Raw genomic sequence first — 19,012 nt, 5'->3', positions numbered from 1 at the left:
GGCTGGGCGTAGCCGGAACCCTGCCCCACCTTGGAAGTTTCCAGAGTGGGGGTGGATGTTCTACTGACTTGCATTTTCCCTAGTCTATCGATTTTTTTGGCGTGGCAGGCGGTGGGACAGCGAGGGGTGATTTGGTTTCTCTTACTGTTTTTCTGGTCTCTCACCACTGGCATATTTTAACGTTTTCTTGTTTCTAGGACATTAATAGGTTTTATCATTACGTTATGTTATCGTTTCTTTGTTCGTTGTTTAATAAAAGTTCATGTTCATCAGTGGCCTACTGATTTTCGTTTTCCTATTTTTTTCTTTCCAGGTTGTTTCATGGTAAAGTTTCTGTTAACAGGATACAGTGATCACTTCGTTATTATTGCATATGTCCTTTTCACTAGGGGTGCTCTCTGGTCGGGCCAGATGACGTATCTCTAGTAAATGGTCCGGGTGAAAAAGGTGCATCAATCAGTGGGGAGTAGATAGGCATGACAGATTACAACGGGGGAGAACGGTCCGCATTACGTACCCTTTCACTACTTGCAAAGATTTTCCTACGTTTATTTGCAAACAGGGAATACCTCCAAAAAGAACTAATTCCCAAACAGTCAATGTTCGGACAATCAATCAATCAATGAGGAATGAAATAGGTACGACGTGTTAAAGGCTTGCGTTACCTACCCTTCACTATCTGCAAAGGGAGAGAGAATATTCCTATTCTTCCTCGTTTGCAGGCAGAGAAGATCCTTAAGAGAACCAACTTCGAACAATTCAATGCTCGATTGAAACAATCAACAAGGGGTACTGTGAACACAAATGAACGCCGCTTATATACATACGCATTGCTATTTTCAACAGGTTGTTCCTAATGTTTCTATTTTAGCGAGGTCAAAAAGAGATCCCATTAGTGGCCTACTGATTTTGCTCGATTCCTTTTGTTTTTTTACACGATTTTTCGCTATCTGCAAAGACTAAACAGAGTATTGCGACTCTGTGCTTGTTTGTAAATAGAGAATGAACCAAAGAGAACAATCAATCAAATGGAGAGAGAAGCAGGCACGACGGATTACAAAGGGGGCAAAGGGCTGCGTTAACTACCCTTCACTATCTGCAAAGAGAGAGTACTCCTAATAGAAATGAGGGGTGGGGGGCAGCATTCAAAGCAGATCAGTGTGCATAAACACGAAAATGTTTTTACTTACCACGTACTTGACATTCGACAGCTTATGATATTTGCTATTAAAAAACCATTGAAATTCACTGAAAAAACCATAGGTTATAGACCATATATAGTTAGGAATTAGCATTTACAAAACCTTGAAAATTCACTGAAAAAACCATAGGTTATAGACCATATATAGTTAGGAATTAGCATTTACAAAACCTTGAAAATTCACTGAAAAAACCATAGGTTATAGACCATATATAGTTAGGAATTAGCATTTAAAAAACCTTATTTTACTCACACAAAACCATTGAAATTCCATATATAGTTAGTTGCACTAACTATATATCGCGCACCCGCAATCCACTGCTGATGATGTCACATATTACATCATTCATGACATGGTCAGTGACATCACTGATGACATCACTGATGACATCTCAAATGACATCACTGATGACATCTCATTTGACATCAATGACCACATCACTGATGATATCATTCATGTGACAATACAATGCATCTCCTCACACTTTAATATAACCTCTGTTACACCCAGTGTTAAATACAGAGTATAATTTTTGAAACCATTGACACACCAATACTAGTTACTACATACGCACTCAGTGATTCCTATGTTTACACACACATTCACTCATTTACCCATACAATCATTCATACATACAATCACTCATCTTTACAACACTATCATATGCACTCATACACCTATACAGACTCTCACACTCTGTCACTCATCCATGGAGTTACTCACACACCTAGTCAGTCCTGTAAAGAATCAATCACACTTCCATTTTCTAATCTATACAGTTAAACATAGAGCACCTTACATTTTGAAACATATACTAACACATAATTACTCTCTTATACAATCATTGATACAAGTACACATTGATCTGCACAGAGTCACACACCTCCCAGCCAGCCACACACACACTCAGTCTCCCATACAAATACTTGGGCAATCAATCAATAACCCATATAGTTACTCATATAGCTACTGATCAACACATGCAGCAGTTTACAGAACAACAGACATAATGATGCACAAATTAAGACAGTTTAGTCACTAACCCATGCACTCAGTGAGACACATTTAATCACTCACTCATACAGTCAGTCACGCACCTACTAAATCCTTCATCCAGACACTTCTACATCTACTCATTCTTCAATATGTAAAACATATTTAAACTTTACAGAAACACACAGTCACTGGATGATGTCATCAGTGATGTCATCAGTGATGTCACTGACCATGTCATGAATGATGTAATATGTGACATCATCAGCAGTGGATTGCGGGTGCGCGATATATAGTTAGTGCAACTAACTATATATGGAATTTCAATGGTTTTGTGTGAGTAAAATAAGGTTTTTTAAATGCTAATTCCTAACTATATATGGTCTATAACCTATGGTTTTTTCAGTGAATATATATATATATATATATATATATATATATATATATATATATATATATATATATATATATATATATATATATATATATATATATATATATATATATATATATATATATATACATACATACAATGAGGAAACCAAAGGTTGAAGGGACTTCTAGTTAGGTGAAAATGTCAGTTGAAGAAAAAAAAAAAAAAAAGAAAGAACGAGGCGAGAGAGTCGCAGGGGTCTTGCGAGGGTGTGATGTCGTTGTTGCAGGCGCTGGGGTTGGAGAGCTATTTAACGATGCAGAAGAGTTCCTTGCTGTTGTGGGTGTTGTTGTCCAGACGTTATTTGAATGTTGTCCTTTTGGTGGTGCGGATCAGCTGGTGGTGTTTGTGGATGGCGTTCTTGAGGCCTGTCATGTTTTCTGTTGTCTGGTTGTGGCGCCAGGCTTTCTCGAGGGTGCGGCAGGTCTTCTTGGAATTTTTGAGGTCGTTGGTGAACCACGAGGTTTTCTTGCTGCCGGGTCTGCTGGGTGGGTTCTTTAATGGCGCAGTTGGTGAGCCACTGAGTGAGGTTGCGGGCTGCTTCGTTGGGATCTCTCGTGTTGGTGGAGGGGTGCTGGCTGAGGGAGGTGGTGAGTTGGTCGGTGGTGATCTTGGTCCAGCTTCTGCGGGGAACCTGTTGCGGGTGGTGGGTCGTGGTTCTCCTGAAGTTGAAATGGACGCAGCTGTGATCTGTCCAGTGATGTCCGGTGGAGTGGCTGAAGGAGATGTGCTTGCTGGAGGAGAAGATGGGGTCAAGTGTGTGGCCGGCGTAGTGGGTGGGGGTGTTCACCAGTTGCTTGAGTCCGAGGTTGTCCAGCAGGGCGGTGGTATTGTCATTGTTGTTTTCCAGGTGGAAGTTGAGGTCCCCTAGGAGGATGTAGTCTGAGGAGGGGAGGGCGTGCTGGCTGACGAAGTCTGCGATGGCTTCGCTGAATTGTGTGCGTGGTTCCAGTGGTCTGTAGATGAGAGTGCCTCTGAGCGTGGTCTTGGGGTCGGTGTGTATCTGGGAGTATAGGTGCTTGGCGGCGGTGAGGGTGTCGTCTGAGTTGGTCGTGATTCGGATGGTGTTTTTGTGGACGATGGCGATGCCTCCTGCGGTCTGGTTGACGCGGTCCTTCCGGGTGATCTTGTAGCCATCTGGGATGGCTATGGCGATGTCGGGGGCTGAGGAGGCGTTCATCCAGGTTTCCGTGAGGAATGCGACGTCCGGTGCTGTTGTGTCGAGGAGGTTCGAGAGTTCGACGGCGTGTCTGTGGACGGATCGGCTGTTGAGCAGGATTCACTTGAGGTGATTGTTGCTGGTGCCTGGCCTGGCGGGTGCGGTGCAGGTCCGGAGGCAGGTGAATTGGCAGGCTTGGCAGGTGAAGGGTCCGTGGCTTCCTTTCGGGTTGGCTTGGTAGCAGGCGGGGTTTCGGCCGGCGTTGAGTGTGTGGAGGGTGGATGCGTCGTAAGTCCGTCGTGTGGGCTGGCGTCGTCGTGGGCCAGGGGTCCTGGCGCTGGGCGCGGTCCAGGTGCGGACGGGCTTGCCTTAGGCGCGCCTTCGGGCGCCAGCGGCTCACGGCCGCCGTGCGGCCTCCGTATGAGGCAAAGTGGGAGGGAGGAGCAGCTGGGAGGCGGGAGCGGGGCGTCCAATGGGCGGGGGTACAGAAGAAAAGGGGGCGTGCCGCGAGGGAGCAACGGCGGGAAGGGGGGGTCGGACGGGGCACACCAGAGGGCAGAGGAACACAAAAAAACAATAACACAGTAAATCAGTAAAAACGCCTAGAAATATGTTTTCCCTATATACATCAATCCGCGGGGACACTTGATGCTTTATGGACACTTGTAGTAAACAGATTCTAGTTTGTATAGATAACCACCAGCTGTGCTCTTTCAGGTCTTAACAATTTTTGTTTTGTACCAACCACATACAGTATTGAGATCCTAGGGACAGGCAACCCTATGACACTGAGAGGCACGCAACAGATTGATTAACCTTTCGTGACCTTAGTTTAATTTTGATTAGGTTGAAGACTCATACAAGCTAGGTGTGCTTGCTACCCTAGACAATAGTTTATAGTTTATAGACCAGAAAACATGGCAGGAAAAGATGGTCCTGTCTTATCTGATTTGTATTTCTCTTCTATGGGGTGCCTCCTGCAATCACTGCTTATCATAAGTCTCCTCTTGTCATCTTTTTGGGTCGAGCAGTAGCGATGACCTGTTGTATCTCTTTGTGGGGCTTTGACATACTCACCAATTGCCATTGGCTGTTAGCTGCAGCATTCAGAAATGCTGGCTTCTTATTGTTTCATTTCTGACAAAGTCCCTCCTTTGTTTGTTTAGTTCTTTTGCTGGTGATTTCACTCTGAGAACATTTTAGTTGGCAATCACACAGTACAGAGTGTGATGGCCTCTCTTCCAACCTCCCATGTGGTTATGCGTTGCTTTTTTTGATAATTTTAAATAGCGCAAACTCTTCCCAAAGTCTGCAGCTCTGGCCGTCTCGCATTCGCTTTTAAAAATGCTGTGGTACTTGTCATACATCAAGTCCAATCCTTACTTATGTAAAATATGTTTGTGATCGCCTTTATTTTAACCTATCAGTGTTGTTGCTTGGGTTGAGCTTGTTTAACTAACTTTTGTTTATAAAACCGCCCCATGCGGCGCTTTCACTTCAGAGGCGGCCACGTCCCTTTTTTCAGACCAGCTTTGTCCAAGGAAAGGGGCATAGGGGCCATTAAAGTGAAAGAGCTGCATGTGGCGCTTTTGCAAACAACCATTTTGCAATGCTGTGGGTCAATGACCGCTTGTGCTGCAGCGTGTTTCCAACTGCTGCACAGGCGTCTATAAAGAATTGGAAGTTTGCGACTGAACCTTGTGCGGTTGCATCGTAATTGAGGTTTGGGGACCGGCGAGCGGACACCGGTCGGTTCCGCAACCGCAAAAATGTTGGTCGGAGGCAATGACAATCAGCATCATAATGAGGCCTTTAGTGTTGGACAGTGATGATCTGCTACTCTTCTCAATGAGTGTGACTTACATGTTGGCCACCTACCTTGATCCTTTGGTGGTCTTTTGCAAATGGTGCTCCTTTGAATTGTTGTAATGTCTTGTTCAATGGAGGGTTATATTAATTTGTTTTGTAGCATTTAAACTGCTGAGAGCAATTATTTTTAAATGCGAGGCACTTTGAGATATTTATTTATTTAAGCAACTTGTAAAGCGCGCAAATACCCTTAGGTGTCTCGGTGCTGATGACAAAAGCAGAGGGAAGGGCCAGGAGCGGGTTGTTTATTGGTTGAATAGCCAGGTCTTTACTTGTTTCCGGAAGATAAGCAGGGTGGGACTAGTCTTAATGTGAAGGGGGAGCATGTTCCATAGTCTGATAGTAGCGACAGTGAACCTTCTGTCGCCCGAAGAGGCTTTGTTTGTGCATCGGACAATTAGCATCTTCGCTGCTGATGAGCGCAAGAGTCTGCTGGGCATATAGAAACAAAGTTTTCTTCAGAAACTCTTGTCCTGTATTATGGATTGCCTTGCCTTGTATGCAATGCATAGTGCCTTGAACTTGGTTCTACTTCTGATGGGTAGCCAGTGGAGCTGTCGCACGTTTCACATGAAGTGCTTATTTGCCCTTGTGAAATTGTGTTAAATTTATATTCCTGTTCTATTTGTTTCTAGCATGGTTAAGCATTTCTTATTCCTTTGTTGTAGCGTTCAGGATTGAAATACATTTATAAAACCATGTTGTTCTCAGGTAGGTAGGTTTTAAGCTAGACTGTTTGAGAGCAAAATGTTAACTCCGGTTTTGGGATCGTTCTAAAGACTGTACCTCTCACATTGGATTATTTTGTTTATATAAAAGAGGACGTTTATGTTTAGATGGCATACAGTTTACCACACATTTTCAACTGCTTCATGGTTTTAATTTTGTGTTCTATGTTTTGTATGTGTTGGCTCCCTGCCCCACTTTTTTCACCACTTGATGTTTGCTTTATATTTAAAACTTTTGAAGTTAATAAAGTACTTATATTTTTTTGCATTGTCTACTCCAGCCTATCGTTCACTTTATACTGAAATTGAAGTGTCATTAATTGCAGAGTTGTGATTTTATAGTAACTTGCCAAGGCTTGCTTACAGCACCTTTTGTGGAAGATTGCATTTCTAATGGTTATTACATATGTATGAACGTATACCAATGAACCATAGAAAGTTTTCCGTCACATCAAACTCTTAAGAAATATCCCTTTGTTTTTCCAAACATTTTTAGTTTTCTCATTAATCAGACTATTTCCTTGCCTTTTTTTAAGCCAAAGTCTAACACCGCATGTAGAGATGTAGTTATTATTTGAATAAGACTAAAGTTAATAAGGTCATGAAGCTATTTGTCAATTTTAGTTCTGTACTGACAGGCTTAGCTTAATTTTAACAGACTATGCTCTATTTCTTTGAGTTGTTATAAAAAAAATATTGTTAACAAGTTGTTACCTGCTAAATCACGACCTATACCACAAGCTGGAAGGCGACTACAGCTGCTCATCTCTGACATTTATAATGTAGCCTATCGGTGCTCGGTCCATATTTTACCAAACATTATTATCTGGACTCTGGGATATACTTTAGTGGGTCAGGCATCTCTTTGTAACTTCCTATGGGTTGACTCTCATATAAGGTAGAGTTAGCTTGTTCCTCTTCCTGAATTTTAGGACTAGTATAGAGAGAGCCCAATGGTAAAGTAGAAAAAGTTACTTATAATCTTATTTTTCCACCTTGTGTGCCCTGGCAGATGAATACAGCTACAAAGTGGCCTCGGTCTATTAGAACTCAAATAAGATCTATTGCAGTAGTTTATTCTTGATGTATTAATGTACTACTATTTTCTTTAAAAGGGATCTCCTTTTGCGCATTGCGTTTTTGTGACACTTTTGAAAAGCTTTTGATGTCCTACAAGGATCCTGTAAAACCTTGCAGTGACCAGACACCACCATTCAGGCATAACAGTGTTTGTGTTTCCTATCTTCTCTCACATTGCTGCTTGTGTGTCACTTAATGTCTGTGCGAATGACCCTTTGGGCAACACTGCTGCTGCTTGCAACACAAAACTTTAAAACCACATGTACCGAATTTTGTGGACCCTTGTTTCTTTTCAGGTCCTGCCTTGTGTACTGTTTTAAAAAGTTCAATTCTTTTTATATCTCCTTTAAGTAAATGTTTTTAACAGTTGTAGTGAATCTTCACATTTCGCAGCCCTAAAATTGTAAGCTTATTCCTTTGAAGGTCATTAATGTGGATGATGATGGTAATGAGCTGGGTTCTGGCATAATGGAGCTTACAGAGTCGGAGCTGATCCTATACACCCGCAAACGTGACTCTGTGAAATGGCCATACTTGTGTCTGCGCCGCTACGGTTATGACTCCAATCTCTTCTCTTTTGAAAGTGGTCGAAGATGCCAAACTGGACAAGGTACATTGATATTATCACATTTCCAAAAGATCAGCTGATGTAGATCCTGTGTAGTTGTGATGCATCATAGCAGCTTTGTAAACGGTTTTGATATTTTTGCAAAGTTCTGTCACATTTAATATATTTTTCTCTACCTTTATGTATGTTGTGTATCGATACGTTCACCTGTCCTATAGCTGCTTCGTTGGAATCGAGTACCTCTAGACCATGGGTACTTGCAAACATGTTCCCAGGGGCCAAAAAGTATGGTCTGTGATGTGGCTGAGGGCTGAATTTATGCAAATGGGGGCGAGGTTGGTGTGGTGGCGAGAGGTCGGGCGGGGTGTCATTTGTGGCAAGGTGGGTGTAGCAGAAGCAAAGCATATACATCTAGTTGCTGACTTGCACAATGTGAACCCACAAAAGCTGAGATTAATCCTGGCTTCCCCACTTAACCAAATTGTGTGATCCTAGACAATAGTTTTATTTTGCTTTCCCTCCTTTTTCTTCATTATCCCTTATACAAGGACCCCGAAATACATGACTTCAGGATGCATGCTGTAGAAAACCTTCTCCTGTGTTTGGTTTAATAAACTTTAATGTTTCACTTGTATAATAGCAACTCAGATCAACCAAAGAGTGCACATAACAACGAACTTGCCTCCTCATTTAACTCTTGACATTGTTGTCAGGGTGGTGTGAGAATTAATGTTTCTAAATGCATGTTTGAAAGCCATCACTTTTAAAATAATACTTCTGCATGCGCTTCTATAATCTGATCTACTAGAGGGAAAAGGTTCTGTGTTTTAATGAAATACACTTTTGAAATTTTGAAGATACTTTTTCATATTTTACACTTTTGCTGCAAGATGGCTTTAAACAGGAAAGTGCTCTTTAAGTTGAGTGGTGCAGTACTTAATAGTTACTTACTTTCATTGACCCAAATTAATCTTTAAATACATATTTGCTTGTTTATTTAACATATTTTTATTGTTAGCATCGCTCTCATTAACAGCGTCCGAGTGCTTCTGTTCACCAGGGGGCCGCATGTAAAGGTCAGGCGAGCCGCATGCGGGCCCCCAGGCCATACTTTGAGTATCAGTGCTTTAGACTTTAGAAACCAAATCCTGTCCTTTGTTGTTTTTTAGGTCTCGGCCTAGCATTGCAGTGCGCAGCACGAGACCTCTTGTAAGGGGATTCTGAAAGCTGCTCACACGCTCGTGCGTGTGATCAGGCTTTCGCCGCCCGCCATTGGCTTTAGAGTTTTTTAAAATTCCAAAATACGGCTTGCAATTGGGCAAAGGTGGGCGCATGTCCTGCCTTTGCTCCGCCCATTCCCGCCGGTGGCTAGCATGTGCAGCAGCGCGCGTTTGCCTCGCTGACTCGCTCCCTTGCCCCCGCTCCTCTGTGGTGCGCGCGCACCAATGGTTTCGTTTTCCGCCCCCACTCCTCTGTGGTGCGCGTGCACCACTGGTTATTTACTTATTATCCATACAATCAAAATCCATCGGCAAGTCAGGTGAAACGCCAATCTGCCTTTTTTTCTGAGACCTAATAAGCCGTCACTTTAGCATTTACTGTTATTTCTGCCACAAGTCGTAGTGCAATGTTCGGCACTTTCAGTGTCCCATCGAAATAACTTACCGTTATATTGTTTCATACTGGTCTTCAGCAGTTTATTATTCACTTTAATGGTCCTCTGCTTGTTGCCCAAAAGGTTAGGAAGATTTAAACTTGTGACCAGCAGATATCTGCTTTTGCACACATTTGATGCCTCGTTTTAAAATGTTACTGCAGAAAGCTGAACTATCCAGGCTAGTTTAGAACTTAGAACCGCAAAGCATCGAGTTTCAGATGGCCTTATTCAAGCTTTGATATATCTGTCTCATATGTGTTCACTTATGAGCTGAATCCTCGTCACTGCCCACATACTATTCATCCCGAGCATTAGTAAAACGGTAGTCAGTGGTTTATATCTCGACGTACACATCCTACTAACTTTATGCGTAGCTCCCAGCCGCCCCCTCCACCTGCTACCAGTGCATTGGAATGTGTGCCATCTGCTATGGAGCCGATGTGATGGAACCCACTAAAAGGTAATGACGTGCAAGAGGCCCAAGTATCAAGCCTTCTCTCTTCTTTATCGGCTTTTCATATCTGGCAGAGTCACTGCAGGGCTGAGGGAGGCTAAAGAACAGTGCTGCCTGACAACCTTTGGGCCACACTCTGAGACCACTGTACTCTGCTCTGCTAGGCCGACAAAGACAGAAAAGCCGGTCATCTCCCTGTGAATTAGGTATATTGTGCATGCAGAAATATGCACTTAAGATGAAACTTTCTTGCTTTCCTGCTAACTTTTAATTGGATATGGGACTGTGGAGCCTTGTGAAGGCGGCGTTATTTAATTATTTATTTTCCTAAGGCCTTTCTGCCTTAAATCTCTGCTCACCATGCCAATAAATACTCCACGGAACCTATGTATCGGTCTTTGATAAGTAGCTGCCTATAAGCATGTGAGAGACAAAGTGCTTATAGACACCACAGAACATGCAGAACTAATTGGACAAACACCTGACTTAAATCTACCAGAAGGAGGTTTTGCTATATAGTCTGGTATTACTGTACTTAGAACAGTGTTTTCAGCTATGGTAAGCCACATTCTAACATAGAGCAAAACACATTGGGCAGAACTCCTAACATGCATCAAGATCGCCAATACATGCCATGTCGGTTTTTTACTGTTCCCAGTAGCATCCATCTACAGTACACAAGCTCGTTCTCCCTATGCTGTCTCCTCTTTCTTTACTCTCATCTGCTCCTAATGCTGAACCCAATAATGTTCTCTTTAGGGTTGTGTTGCTCACCCATGTTCAGTGGCCAAAACCACAGCTGTCGTTTAGAAGTGAGAAAAAGACCCCCCCCCCTCCCACCTGTTAATACTACACAGCCAGTAGAGTAGCCAGGGTGCAGTGGGCCCTAATGTGAGCTTGTGATATCAGCCTGCATTCAATAACCTGTGTTTTACCCAACAAGCCATTCACCAAATACCTCCGATATAAGCTGCACCTTCCACTTCATCTCTTTTTACCTCACCTAGGCACAGAACCGTTGCCCCCTCGTGCACTGCCATTTTATGAGGCAAAGCCATAACCATCCGAAGACAAGGGGCAGTTAGTAAACGACCCATCTGTTAGCATTGTTTTTTACTAGAGTAAACTGTTACATTTATCGGTATAATGGTTTAATACATGGAAATTACTTTGCAGCAAAGTATTCACTCTTGAGAGTTGACGTCCCAGCTAATGATCGTGTATACTAACGGTTGTATACCTATACCTAGTAGCAGCTTGCCCAAAGCAATAAAGTTCGAGCTAGAACAGTTCACACACTTTTAAAGAAAATTAATGAAAACCTATCTTGCACATGTGCATTCTCTGTACGTCAATCCATGGCTATATCTCCTGTGAAAAAATAACATTAAGAAATAATAAGGATCGATGTGGAGGTAATTTAATTAAGAAATATAGACTATTCCTTTGACTAGATATTGTAGGAGTAAACGTACCGGTCCTTTGTACAAAGGAAAGAGTGTTTTACATAATTCCAATGATCCCTACTAGCTAGGAAGTAGATCATATGGTTTTTTCTTTCTGTCATATTTGACTTGATAAGTGGTGGAATGCCCTCTCTCAATACAGCTCAAGAGGGTTAAAGTACCCGCGGCAAAAATCTATGCAAAACTACTGGTCATTATTAAGACCAAAAACGAAAAACGGTTCTCCCCGGTGTGGTTTCTGTACTACTTCAGTTTGTCTGCACTGTGTCCAGTGCCGTTATGTAAAAATAGTTTCCCTCATTTGTCCATAATCACAACAATGCCATCTCACTCAACATATCTCAATGCTACTGTGTCAGTGTCACTTTCATTTGGGTAGCTCACATATATTCATCTATGATTGAGGTAGCATCACAATTTACTTAAAATACCACCCACAACCTATCATTTTCACGCACAAGCCAATCTCTTTCATGGCTGTACGTCTCATTTCCCATCTCAGCCGCTAGTCACAGAAATTGATACATGACCGCACCACACCTCACTAAAGGTCCAGTTCTTTAAAACAATCTACACACACAGTTTATTGCGATGTTGGGTTATTACTTTTGGGTGTGGATTGATCTGAAAATCTAAATGTTGGTGAATCTTTTTACTAGTGTACAATCATGTTTTATAAATGCCAATTATGGCTTTTTAATTTTAAAGTAAGGCTCTTGGTGCATGCAAGTAAAATCAGTTCTGCTGATAGTTCTTTAAATTGGACGTTTAGGGTCTAATTACGAGTATCCGAAAGAATATTTGTAGTTTATCACACGAGATAAAGTTTTACACACCAGGGTCAGAATTTATAAGATGTAGGTAATATCACTTATTCTGAGTTTTGTTCTCCATAATGGGAATTAACCCGCAGGTTTTGGTGCATACTGCCCGACCTTTTCCCCTTGTTAAATTTCAGAGGATTGGACCTGCAGAAATTTTACTGGATCTGAAGACTTTATTGTACCCAGTAATTATCAGGTGCTATACACACATCACCACTCACAATAGCGATCCCTGTGAAAAACCCTTTCTTGACCGGGCTCTCATAATAAGACCCATAGTGTCATTGATCACTTTTTTGAACTATTGCTCCCCTCTGGTTTTAACAAAAAATATTTTTGTTAAGCAAAGCTTCACATATTATCTTCCTTAGCTCATACTCTGCTACAAAAGCTCTTCCCTGCACACGGACACGCACACTCTGTAAACATGCTGTCGGTAGAAGTGCCATGATTGATGAGTATTTACAGGAGACTAGTAAGGGGTGCCAAATACAGTTTATGAAGCCAGTTTACATTTAGAGATGCTAATGAGTAATGTGGATACCTGCTGTGTAGCCACCCAGAATTATTGAGGGACCATGCCAAAATAATTGATGCTGCTGGCCCACCAAACTTAAGCCCAGCTACCTCTAGTGTCAATGGATAGTCCACCCTTGCACAATGCTTGCGTTATAGATACTTTTAACATTGATCTTCCTGCAGGTGTTCACCTTTCCCCCTTAAATCCTTGGGAGAAGTCTTAGAGCTCTTCTGAGCAGAAGGGGTGAAGCAGTAGGCAGCTAAAGCCTCATACCGTGCTACTCCCACTCATCTAGCCCCCATCAAAACCGTTCTTCACCTCTCTGCCAGGCTTATCTCTGACTGTAAGCGATACAACCACATATCCCCAGTTCTCAAAAACCTCAAATGGCTTCCAATCGAAGGCAGAACCTCCTACAAGATTGCCTGCATCACACACAAAGCCCTTCACCAAAACACCCCTTCTTACCTTTCAGACAAACTCCAAAAAGCCGGGTGTACTAGAACATTGAGGAGCACTAACGCTCTTGTCCTTGTTCCCCCTCAGCTAAAAAAGAAAGCTACTCCATCTTGCTCATTCTCTGGCAATGCCCCGTCTATCTGGAATTCACTTCCCAAAGACCTGCGTTGTAACCCTTCCTATCCCTTCTTAAAAAAAAAAAAACCAAGCTGCTTCTTCTCAACAAATATTGGGGTTCTTAATTATACTTACTGTCTCCGACCTTGTACTCCTCCTCTTTTCACTACTTATACTGGCTCCTCTCTTCCTATAAGTCTCCTCATCCCTCCCTCCCACTATTTTACCTAAATCCCTCTCCTTTTTCCAACTAATAACTTACTATATAATTCTTCTCTGTTCTTCCTGATATACAACCTACAATATGCTACATGCTTTGGAACTTCTTACCTATAGTCACTCTGATTGTTCGACTGTCTTACCATATTTTAGCAAATTTGACTCCGTTTTGTCTGTTCTCTACATTTAACCAAATCCTGTAAAGCGCTCTGATAATCTTGAAGGGTCTCTTGCTACTGTTCCCCCTCTGATTCGGGGGGTACTGTCAGACTCGTGCCTCTACATTCTGTGGTGGGCCTACCTCGGCCCGCATCAGTACCAAAGAGTCTTCTTCGGCCAGAAGGTGAAGCAGTCCTTGCATGTGGTGTTGTCGTGCTCCTGGAAGAGGCAGAGATTGCAGACCTGGTCATGGTTTGTACAGTGGAACTTTGATTGGCACTGGGGACAGTTCCAGATGGGCATCCTTTCCATCACTGATCTGGCATTCTCTTCTGGGGACGATGGGTGAATGGACCCCCGAGGGGCTCTAGGGCAGAAGGGCTTCAAGAGGAGCCTAGTCACCAATCAAAAAAAGTGGTATTGAGGATCCAGTTGAGTTATTCCGTAGTAGTGGAGTGGTCAAGTAGACCCGGTAGTAAGCACTATTAAGTGCCGAACAGAGACCGATTGGCAAAACTTCCAAACCCAATGGCAGAAAAAAAAATTAACAATGGGATTAGAGCCCATGCACATTGCTAACTAAGAGAAGAGTCACAATACCGGATGACTTTAAAGACTTCTTTGAAGAAAAACAAATTGCAAACATCTGAGCCAAATACAGGATTGCAGGATTATACAGAGCATGCCTATCTACAGCCACAACTGCTACAATCATACCTTAAGGCTATTATTATAAAGTTAACGGAGACAGCTCTCCTCCAGAAGTCCAAAACTGATTTAAGAAAAACACAATAAGGGATATTCTAAGGAAACAACACACACTTACCGTAGCAGAACCCAATTTCTTGTTCTTCTACAAAGAAGCCTATTATAATCTAAGTTACATTTAAAAAGAAAGAAAGGCAGTGAGGTAAGTGGGGCTAGAAACACCACAGCTCAAAAGGGTATACACCTACAGCCTCCACTCATTGATCTCCAGCTGGAGGCCACATTAACAGCTGAAAGGGAACACTGCAGATTTAAGTAGCCAGCAGCTCTGTTGCACTACTGTGGGTCCTGGCACTCATTTGAATGATGTAGCAGGGCCCTGATCTTTCATGAGCGGATATCTTCACACACTGGGAGAGGGAAGTATTTTAATGCTTCAAACAATAGTCCCAAGATGGGAGGACAAGGATTTCAATTAACTATTATTTTCATCATGGTATTTTAATTTATTGGCAAAAGCTGGAAAGCATAGTAGGAGCAGTACTAGACGACACAACAAAACTGTAATCTTCAGAAATGCTAGCATAAAGCAGAAAATCAGCCTGGCTCGACTTAACCATGTACTCTTAAGACCTAGATACCTGGATGAAAAATATTTATTCTCAGTCTTCATCCCCATCAATTCTGGTCATATTCCGAACTCTCTCTTACCCAAGAAATGGATCTAGTAAACAGATTGCTGGATCATCAGGTGGTTGGAGATATGGATGGTCAAAAATTAAGCAGTACTGACATTGGTATCTAGGCCACTGGTGTTTTGCAAGCCGACAGGGTAGGTTAGGTCACTAGCGTTGGCCCTGAACACCTCTTTTGCCAAACAAATTATACCTTCACTTACTGAGTTCTTGGCTGGCTTCATGGACAGCATGGCTAACGGCCTCTACGAGTAGATCGAGCAGGCAGGGATGACACATTAGGTGGTTTTGTCTTAGGCACTGGAACCGTGGAGGTGAAGCGTCAAAGGTCTCAGAGTTGCAGTGCCTGCAGGAATGTAACCCTCTAAACCCTACTTCCATGGGGACTGTCCAGAGTACTGTGGAGGCATTCTGTAGAGATCCAACAGATAACTTGAAGGCCTCCACGTGTAAGGGTTCAGCTGATACACTAGAAAAGTCTGCTGCCATCATTTTAGGCATTGTGGACCAGCCTGAAAAATCGTAAAGTATCATGGAATGGTTCAGCCTCCAAAAGGGTTCTTGTAGCAGGATCATTTACTTGAGGAAGACCTCACATTCCTGTGGTGCTTTTAGTGGGAAGATCCTTCAGCAGAACATTCCCTGCATGGTGACTTACTTTTGGGGGAGGGTGAGCTCCTAGGGGACTTCCTGAGGACTTGGCCAGAAATAGTTTGACCTCTACTACCGAGGAGCATTTGCTCGGATAGCTACACATGAGCTGATGGTAGCGGCATCATGTTACGACCAAAGACATGACATACACTCATCGTGCAGGTCTGAAAGAGACATCCTCTTCCTGTACATTCAACAAGGGTTGACCTCATGCTTTTCAGGAGCCATCTGATCCAATTGATGTTGAAAACTGAGGAGTTTGTTGGTAAAACAGAGTGTGTGCTCTGTATCACATTAGTGAGGCGCATAAAAACAAGAGCTGACATTCTGGTTGAGATGAATTATACTCTGAGGTCATCACATCTGAAAAAGGAGTTTCGCCTGGATCAACAGGGCGCTATTTGGCAGAACTGTAGAGCCTTTGATGGGGGTAAACATTTTCCAGACCAGTATGAAGCCTGGAAGTTGGAAGGAGCATGTTCATGGAGAGGAATCTCAAGGAAGATGTACCCATCATAAACAGTCTGATTTCCCCAAAAGTAGTTCCTGATTTATTTTTAAAAGGGTAGCCAAGGCCCATACCACACGCAACACGGCCTCTAGAGAGGCAGCAACAAAAATTGCTATATATTGGCATCTCACACCAGTCCGGCTCCACAGGGGTAATTCCACGCGAAGCGCGCTGTGCTGGAGAGGGTGTGGAGAACAGGGTACCCTGACACACCTCCTCTGGGAGTGCCGCGAGGTCCAGGACTACTGGCAGTCGGTTTTGGACGAGATCGACTCCACATTCGATACAGAAATCCCCAGGTTCCCTGCATACGCACTTTTAGGCCTACCCAACGCACTCACCTTTCCCCTAAAATCCCAGAGAGGTCGCCAGATGGGGATCGCCATGTAAGCCGCTACACAGCACATCCTGTCCCTGTGGGGCCCCACCACCAAACCCTCACACACAGGTTGGCTACACAAAATCTGGTTTGTCCTCGGCATGGAGCGCATCCATGCCACGCTCACACACTCCACTGCTGCTTTTCAGAAACTGTGGCTTCCATTGCTCTCCCTTCTTTCCAGAGAATTTAATGAGATCACGTGCCCCAAATACCTGCGCATTCTCCGCCTCACTGAACCCGCGAAGGATCCTGCAACTTCACCTGGCTAACGATACCGACCAACGCAAACCTATGACTATATATGTCCCTTTTGTTCGGCACACTGGGTGGCGTGGGGGCGGGAACGGGAGTTGGGGGGTGGGATCGTGGCTAACATTGGGTGTTTTTCTAACAATGATTTCCTCCTTACGCCTTTTGGAGTGCTTCAACTCCCTGCTCTGCACTATGAACTCATTATCTGCGGACACTCGTGCACGACATAACTGTACATCGCAGAACTTCTCGCCAGATGGATGTTTTTTCCTGACATGTACTCCATGCAATGTTGTATATCTTACTGCTATTGAAATCAATAAAACAAATTTAAAATTAAAAGGGTAGCCAATTCTTCACAGATGCCCTTTTTTTCCAAGAATTTTGGGAATGAAGGATTTGTACTTCACTTAGTCAATGAACTGAGCTGATTATCTTAAACTCTGCTGAAGCAAGGTAATGTGAATGGGTTCAAAGTGAGAAGATCTAATCTACTATAAAGGTATAATGTACTAATCTACTATAAAAGTATAATGTACTGTGATTAGAGAGAGGGGGGTCCTTTCGGATTGGTGAAGATAGGGGACAGTGAAGAAACACTTTGGAAAGACTATTCCTGTACACAAAAACACAAACGTACCTTGACAGAAGGAAATTGGATGGCATACTTGGCCTGATGGCAAAAATAAGCCAACACTGTCTCCTATCAACATGTGGTAGGATAACATGCGGTAGAATTAACAAACAAATTCTGTAACCACAGGAAGCAAATAATTTAATTATTTGAAGATATTTAATGCTCTACTAGGTTAAGCAACCTTTCTCAATGTCACTATGAAATAGTGCAAGAAATAACATGCAATGACATTTAGAATTTGGTATCACAAAGCACATGAATAGTGAAGGCTTAGCAGTGGGGAGGGCCAGACTCATGAACTTGAGTGCGGATTTTGTCATTCACACCACCCACCCTAAATATCAACACCTCATTGGAGGGCTTTTGGCTGAAACAGCAGCAGCCATGGATTCTGCCACCTAGGTGAACATACACTGCGTTGAAGATACAGTCTGTCTCTAGATATGAATTCTAGTTATGGAATTGCCCCTTCTTTCCATAATGCATTTAATGTCTTAGCAGTTTAAGAATTGCATATGGTGCATCTGGTATTTGGCGAGTTAATCAAAGCCAGGCTGTACTTCGCACTGTCAGATTACGCTAATGTAGTCATGTATTGGGGAGGTGTGATCAACAGCATCACTGAAAGCCTGGTTTGAGACACAGCATTCATACTGACGGCATGTGCCTAATCTTTTGGTACGTCTTCTGAGGTTCACTACAGTCAATCCATGTGCTTAACAAGAAAGACGCAACAGTTTCAGGGAGTTCCCAGAGGTTTAGCAGAGGCTAAAATAGACATGTAGTAACAGCTCTTTGTCGTAGTGTGGGCGAACAGTTAGGCTTATCCAGAGGGTGTGTTAAGTATTTATTGTATTCACTCACTCAAGGCTGGTGGCACAGACTCAGAGACTGAATCCAGATCAATTAAGTAAGTATAAAACAAGCATTTGCAATGCAATAGGTCTCTCATTTACGTGAGTTTGAGCTATTGACATTGCAAATGACAAAGCCTTTTATTTGTGTTTTTCGTTTTTAAAACCTAAATAAAAGGCATTGTCATTTACAATGCCAATAGCTTAAACTCACGTAAATGCGAGACCTATTGCATTGCAAATGCTTGTTTTAAATGAACCATCCGACCTGCGACCTGTCTTGGAATGGGACCACTCCCAGTGCTGCAGAGGTAATATTGGAGCCAAACAGGTGACTTAGAAGTTGTGTGCCGGCTCATTTTCCAGCTGACCTCCTCAACCACCATGTTGCCCTTGGATACAGTAGATGCCA

The 19,012-nt window shown here is 42.9% G+C and overlaps 1 protein-coding gene across 2 annotated transcripts in view; it reads left to right on the top strand.

Annotated features, from left to right (window-relative positions):
• The window catches only part of FRS2 (fibroblast growth factor receptor substrate 2), a 263,424-nt gene that overhangs the window by 222,251 nt on the left and 22,161 nt on the right, over positions 1-19,012 (top strand). For both annotated transcript variants that reach the window (XM_078678808.1, XM_078678818.1), the window contains exon 6: positions 7,888-8,074. In XM_078678808.1, the coding sequence (XP_078534934.1) occupies positions 7,888-8,074 (187 nt within the window). The remainder of the gene's footprint in view (positions 1-7,887; positions 8,075-19,012) is intronic.

The sequence above is a fragment of the Lissotriton helveticus genome, chromosome 1_1 (assembly GCF_964261635.1).
Source record: "Lissotriton helveticus chromosome 1_1, aLisHel1.1, whole genome shotgun sequence".
Classification (NCBI taxonomy): Eukaryota; Metazoa; Chordata; class Amphibia; order Caudata; family Salamandridae; genus Lissotriton; species Lissotriton helveticus.
This window is presented reverse-complemented; position numbering and strand designations above follow the sequence as displayed.